At 46.1% G+C, this 7,345-nt stretch overlaps 1 protein-coding gene across 1 annotated transcript; it reads right to left on the bottom strand.

Moving 5' to 3' along the window:
* Positions 1-4,011: 4,011 nt before the first annotated feature.
* On the bottom strand, positions 4,012-6,873 carry LOC133987658 (uncharacterized). Its single transcript, XM_062427103.1, has one exon. It carries the CDS (start codon positions 6,871-6,873, stop codon positions 4,012-4,014), a length of 2,862 nt encoding a protein of 953 aa, XP_062283087.1.
* Positions 6,874-7,345: the final 472 nt, after the last annotated feature.

Here is a 7,345-nt window from a genome sequence, read left to right as displayed (position 1 = left end):
GTTATGCATAAAATGAATGCCATGCATAATATGTAATATATGTTTGGAAATGGTGTGTATATCTACCTATTATCATCTCCTTAACTTCACTCTTCACTTCATCTGGTGCTTCGACATCTTGCTCTAGCCAAAAGAGGCAGAATGATGGATCCAGTAATGCAGACATCATATAGACAATGTCTCCAAATGGAAGATGAACTGCTGGATCATGTGAGCTATCCATTTTGACATTCACAAATATCCCTTGAAAACGGCGTTGAATGGACGTCTGCAGCGCTTTCACTAAACCCACCAGGTGGTGAGTAGCAGTCAGCATCCTGGTTAGATGGCTGTTAAGTGACAGGACACAAGGAAGAGCTGCACTAAGGGTGACAACTTTCTCCCCTTGAGTAAGGTCCGTTGCTTGAAGAAATGGGGCTAAAACTTCCACAAGTTCTTGCAGTTGACCCCATTCTCTGGCTGACAAACACAGGCCTTTATGACCCTGAGATTCCAAGAGTGAATTCAGGCTTTGAGGATCCAAGTCAGTGACTGCTTCAACAAGGCGCAGAGTGCTGTTCCATCTAGTTGCTACAGCAGAGGGGATACTGCGGTTGGCACCATACTCTGCTTCAAATGCCTCTTTTAGTCCACAAGAGGAATGCAGTAGACTACAGAATTTTGTTATTTTTGCCATTGCAGTGTTGAGAACTTTAGTTTCTTTAAGTCCATCTCGCACTACCAGTTGCAATGTATGTGCAAAGCACTGAAGGCGTTTTTTCCGGCAGCTGCTCTGGATATACTCAACTTCGTGTTGGTAATCCTCATTGACGTCCTCCCAGAGCTCACTGTTTTCCAGGTCATCATCTTCACTTTTGGCAGAAGGAAAGCACACAGTAAAAGCTTTCTTCATGTTTGATGCGTTATCTGAGATAATATAATCTAATTTGTGCTTTATGTTGAATTTGTCACACATGTCTTCAAATTTTTCACTAATCCTCTCACCTGTGTGAGACCCTGTGAATCGTTCACAAGCTAAGAGAACTGACTGGAGACTTGGGGTGCTATTGTGTAGCTCCATGAAATGGCCAGTGATTCCCAAAAAGCCCCGCATGGTTCTATCCGTCCAAATGTCCACAGTTACAGACACTGTGTCTGTTTTCTCTAATTTTAACTTTATCTTGGCCTCTTTGTCTGCTGCTAGCTCACTCAGTTGTCTTGTTACAGTGGCCCGGCTGACTGGACAATACCTCTCATCTACCACAGACATAAAGTTTCTGAAGCTAGGCTTCTCAATCAAAGACAGTGGCAGATTGCTTGAAATGATGAGGTCGTTAATTATCGACTCTGTGATGGCCTTCTGCCTAGGGTGACCCTGGTGGTATACTTGCACTCCTCTTCCCTGCATCAAGAAAGAGTCAATGCTGATCTGTCCCTGTCCAGTAGTCCCTTTCTTAAACTTGGTGAATTCTGTAAACCTGTAGATGAACATATAAAATTAAAATACTTGCTACTAATAAAATCCACATGATAGCACTGTATTGGGAACTGTCCTGAAAAAGGTAAACCAATACAGCAACATTTGAATCATGTTGAATAAATGAATAATTGTTATTATTATAAAAAAGGAACATGAATAGTATATATGAATTTCATATATGTTATTCGTGTTTCTTTTTTTTATTACAAAACATGAACATCACAGAAACACTGCACTGCAGTTTAACACTGTGGTACAAACACATTATTTTTTCTCCAAGCTGCCTTTTATCTGCTGCTTAACACAACAGGAAATGTGTGGGGATATTATAAAATATATATATATAAAATGATCATAGTTAATTAATTAATTAGTAGCTGAGCCACTAAGTTAGTGGCATCAGGGAAACTGATGGTATAGGCCTGGTGAAATGTTAACCCAAAGTCTGTCACATCATATGGCCAACAGAAAATATGCAATCTACCTGTTCACAGCATTAGCACAGTTTGTTGTGGCTAGTTTGATGGCTATATCTAATTTTAACATCTTTCATGTTAGCAAGTGACTAACCGGTTGGGGTGCGTTTTCAGATGCCGGATGAAGTTAGATGTAGTTGAACCACAATCCTGTATTTTTTTCCCGCACTCTTTGCACACTGCTGTTCGCTTGTTGGCTGACTGTGTGAAGGCATTGTAACCAAATGTAATTATCTGAGGCACTCCTGGTGAACTCGTTGCACTCGCCATTGTTGCCAACCAATATTGAAGATGTGCGCTTCACATGGCGCATGCGCGTGACGTGACGTTAGTGTTTACATCTAGCTCAGAGCCAGAGATCATACAAAAAGATTAATGACAGATAAATAATGAGAAAAATAATAATAATAACATGAAATAAAAGTTGTTCGCGAGTCTCGAGCCTCGAGTCGAAGTCAAGTCTGAAGTCTTTTGAGGTCGAGTCCAAGTCGAGTCTGAAGTCACAGTTTAGTGAGACTTAAGTGCAACTTGAGTCCGAGTCGCGAGTCCGAGTCCCCAGCTCTGCCACAAACTAACATTGAGCGCTGCAATATACATATATATATATATATATATATATATATATATATATATATATATATATACAAACATATACATATACATACACATACATAAATAAAAATAAATAAGAAAGTAAGTAAAAAGACAACAGGAGACAGGTAAATGAGTAGCACATATAGAGTAAAGGAAAAAGTAGTCAGTCCTCATCTTCCAGGGACAGATGATAAGTTATAGTTTCTGTAGGAAGGAGTGCAATGGTTCCCAGATCCTCCAAAATTTGTCAGATTTACGATTAAGGTCATGAGTCAGTTTTTCAAGAGGAATAAGAGCAGACATCTGCCCTATCCACATGTCGACTGTAGGGACCTGAGGAGTTGACCACCACAGCAAAATATTTTTTTTTGCCAGAAACAAAAGAATCACTAATAGAGATTTGGTGTCCGTGTCCAAAAGATTTTCTGGAGCATGGTTTAAAAGACAGAAATAAGGAGTCTGCAAAAACTGTTTACCAGTAGTCATGTGACCGCATCCAGAAAGTCTGCATCCAGAAAGTCTGGATGCGGTCACATGACCAAAACAAGTGGATAAATGTACCTTTGTGTATTTTACATTTATAACAAAGATTGGAGGTGACAGGGAACATTCTCTGGAGGCGAACAGGTGTGTAATAAGTTTGGTGAAAAAGTTTAAAGTTCTGTTCATGTATAGAGATTTACGTACATTTAGGGAAAACCCCGCTACAGATCTTGTCCCAGTCTATAGGACTAAACGTCACCTCCAGGTCACACTCCCACATCAGCTTCAGAGAGTCATAACCTGAAGAATCAGAATAAAGTAGTGAAGCATAAATCTTGGAAAGCAGTCCTTTGGGAGATTTGGCCAAAACTATAATGTTTTCCAGCTCTGACAGTCTCATGCGAATCCCACCTGTCCTCAAGAGAGACCCTACAAAATGACGAATTTGGAGATAATCTCTATGGGGAATATTAAGATCAGCCCTGATTTGCTCAAATGACTTAATAGAGTTAGAGACCAACAGGTCTGTGAAGTTTGACAAGCCCTCAGATGTCCACTCCAGCAAACCAATACTTCTAATCTGTGCTGGTAAATCCGGATTCAGAGCCAGAGGAGACCAGAGAGAGATTGTGGGGGAATTGTTTAGGTATTTCTTCATATCCCGCCAGACCAGTAGTGTGTTATAAACAATTGTGTTGTTCTTGAGATGATTTAATTGATCTATATTATTGATATAAGGAAGAGAGTTAAGCCTTCTGGGATGGCAAGATAGGGATCAAGACCCAACCGCTGTGTACATACATCTACTGATGCCTAGTCTGGACGCATCCTCAGTGATGTTCCTGGGCTCATAGGGCGTTTCGGGTCTTTCAACATCATACGCCCTCCTCCAGGTGACCCAGCCAGGGTTGATCAGACCCCAGCTTGCGTCCAGACGGCTAGCTAACTACCATGACTCCATGGCTCTCCTCTTTTGAGCCAAAGCCATCTTGAGGCTCTTTATGCCGCTTCGGTGGTGCTGCGGATGGCTCTCCTCTTTCTCTCTCCCTCGAAGCCTAAGCTACTGAAGGCTCTGGCCAATGATCGGGCTGCGAAACCCCTGCATACAACCTCCACAGGGAAACACCTTGCTCTCCAGCCAGCCTGCTGGCAGTTGCTGACCAGTCCCGTGTATTTGGAGAGCTTCCTTTCAAAGGCTTCTTCCAGGCGGTCTTCCCACGGGACTGTCAGCTCCAGCAGCACTGCTTGCTTGGTGGACTCCGAGACAAGAACTATGTCTGGTCGCAGGGTGGTGACAGCAATATGGCTGGGGAACTTTAGCTGGTGTTCGAGATCCACCAACAACTGCCAGTCTCTTGCAGACATGAGAATGCCTGCAGATGTTGTTCGTCTGACAGGAGTTGGGTTGTCTCCAGCTCTGACGAAGGTGATGGATTTCTTGGAGGGACGGAACTGCTTTGCCCACTCCAGGCCTGTGCTGATGGCTTCCGCAATGGCCTTAAGCACTTGGTGATGCCTCCACCTGTACCGTCCATCTCCAAGTGCCCTTGTGCAGCAGCTGAGGATGTGTTCCAGGGTTCCTCGCTTGGAGCACAGTGGGCATGCTGGTGTCTCTGCTATGCCCCATGTGTGCAGGTTAGATGGGCTCGGAAGCACGTCATACACTGCCTGGATGAGGAATTTAAGGCGGTGAGGCTCAGATTTCCACAGCTCTGCCCAGGTCACTTTCCTCTCGACCGCGTTCTCCCATCTCGTCCAAGCTCCCTGTTGCTTCATCCCCACTGCCTTGCAGGTTCTCGTCTCTTCCACTGCTGCTCTCACCTCCTCCTGGACAAGGTGCCGCCCTTCCTTCCCCCTGGTGTTGATTTGGGGAGTTGGAAAGGAACCTAGCCCTGCTCGGCCTCGTGTGACCACTCCCACCAGGCTCCTTTGGCGCAGCCTTGCATCAGCCTCTCGAACTGCATCCTCTGCCTTCCATTTCCTGCCAGTCCTCACTTGGATCCCTGCCTTAGCCACCTTCGGGTCACTTGAGTCCCTGTACTGAACCACTTCTCTGGCTCTCGATACTTTAAATTCCTCCTCCAGGGATTTGAAAGGGAGTTGCAGTTTGTTTGAATTTCCGTAGAGAGCGATGCTGCTCAGGCTCCTTGGTAGGCCAAGCCATCTCCTGAGGTGGTTGCTGACCCTTCTCTCCAAGGTCTCAACTGTCGAGATAGGGACAGCATAGACCAGGAGGGGCCATAGGATCCTGGGAAGAATGCCATGTTGGTAGACCCAGGCTTTAAACTTCCCAGGGAGGCCAGACTTGTCCACGGTTTTCAGCCAGCCATCCAACTCAGTGCAGGTTGACTGAATAGATGTAGTGTCTCTGAGAGAGCAGTCATAAACCTTTCCCAGGCTCTTGACTGGTTTCTGTGTGATGGTTGGGATGGCTGTGCCTGTGATGGTGAACCGGAACTTGTCCTCCACCTTCCCTTTTCTCAGCACCATTGATCTGGATTTGATGGGTTTGAAACGCATCCGGGCCCACCCCACGAGCTTCTCGAGCCCTTTCAGAATCCACCGGCAGCCTGGGACTGATTCTGTCATGACTGTGAGGTCATCCATAAATGCCCTGATGGGTGGTTGCCGTTGTCCCGTCTCCCGAATAAGCTGTGTCACCACACCGGTATGCTCCAGACATCCTGACATTCCGGATATGCCTCCTTTCTGGACTGATGTATTGATGTAGGTGTTCTTTGCCAGGTAGGTACACAGCCGCTTGGAAACAGCGCTGAAGAAAATCTTTGCCTCCACACACAGCAGGGAGATGATGCGGAACTGGTCAAGCTGAGTGGAGTTTTCCTCCTTTGGGATCCAGACCCCTTCAGCCACTCTCCATTGATCAGGGATCCTCCCCCTTCTCCAGAAGACTCGCAGGATTTTGCACAGACGCAGCAGGAGTTTGGGACAGTTCTTATACACTTTGTATGAAGTGCCACTCGGTCCCGGAGCAGAGCTTGCCCTTGCTTTGCGGACAACCTCCCTGACTTCTGCTAGCTGCAGCTCCGACATGTCGAACTGCATGTCTGGTTCAGGGGGTTCTATGAGGGTGTTACACTCTCCCAACTCCTGCTCTCTTGCGGGGTCGCTGTACGTCTGCTTCAGATGTTGATCTATGTCTTCCTGCGAGGAGGCCAGTTTGCCACTTCGCTTCTGCCCCAGCAAATCCTTGGTGAACTTGAAGGGGTTAGCGATGAAAGCAGCATGTTTGCGTGCCCTCTCACGCCGCCGCCTCCGATGCCACTCAGCCCGGCGGAGAACTCTGATGTTTTTCCGTAGGATGCACATTAGCTGGGCAAGGCCAGTGCGTTCCTCTTCTCCTGCTGCCTTGTACTGGGATTTCAGTGCTTTCATCTCCTGCCTGATGTTATGGATCCTGACCGCTCTTTGATTCATGGAGTAGGATGTTCTGGAACTTTTCTTCTCCTTCTTTTCTTTCTCCTCACCAAACCGTTCCGCTGCAATGCTGAAAATGGTTGTCGTCATCACCTGAAGCTTCTTGTCTGCCTCTCCTTTGGCCATTCCCTCCAGAATCTTGTTGACATCGTCGTCAAACTGTTGCCAGAGTGAGGTCATGCTGGCTGCAGGCCATTTGATCCGCCTCCTGTCGGACTTGATGCTCGAGGGATTGGTTTGCAACACTTGGAGGTTCTGGGCACTATGGGGTGACTCCAGGCCTAGCTCCTCCTGCGTCTCACCAGGTGTAACACCTGTGCGTTGTGATGCATCTGCTCCCACCGGGCACTTCATCCTCGCTCGGTGGATCTTTAAGCCATGGATGTTCTTGCAGACTTTACCGCATGTACACTGCTTGGTCATAGTTGTTTGTCCGTTGCTTGGGTCTGTTACCGTTGTATCCGTCCGACTGGGGTGCTCACCCCCCCCCCCCCCCCCCCTCTCTCAGGCACCCCTGGGGGTATTTTTCCATTAGATTCATCATAGCTTGGTTGGGTTCCTCCTCACCATAAGGAAGGAATCTTTTCTGTTCAAAAAACAATTTGACATCATTTTAAGTTGCGCTGACCAATAATATAGTTGTAGATTGGGCAGGGACAAGCCTCCCAGATCCTTTGGCTTAGTAAGTGTGTAAGTGTAGAGAACTCAAATAGCATGGGAGATTTTGAAATACATAGTTCAACTGAGGAAGAATATTCATTTTTATAGAGTTGATTCTCCCAAGGAGAGAAATTAGTAGGGAGGCCCATTTTGTCAGATCATTATTAACCTTTTGAATTAGGGGTGAGTATTACAAATTATTTAAATCAGGAGTGACAAAGATACCTACATATTT

Source organism: Scomber scombrus, chromosome 10 (assembly GCF_963691925.1).
Source record: "Scomber scombrus chromosome 10, fScoSco1.1, whole genome shotgun sequence".
Lineage (NCBI taxonomy): Eukaryota > Metazoa > Chordata > Actinopteri > Scombriformes > Scombridae > Scomber > Scomber scombrus.
Note: the sequence above shows the minus strand (reverse complement) of the source record. Positions and strands in the feature narration are given on the sequence as shown.

What these genes read in the sequence shown, in the direction of transcription:
- LOC133987658 (XM_062427103.1), bottom strand. Translation starts at nt 6,873, where the DNA reads ATGACCAAGCAGTGTACATGCGGTAAAGTCTGCAAGAACATCCATGGC.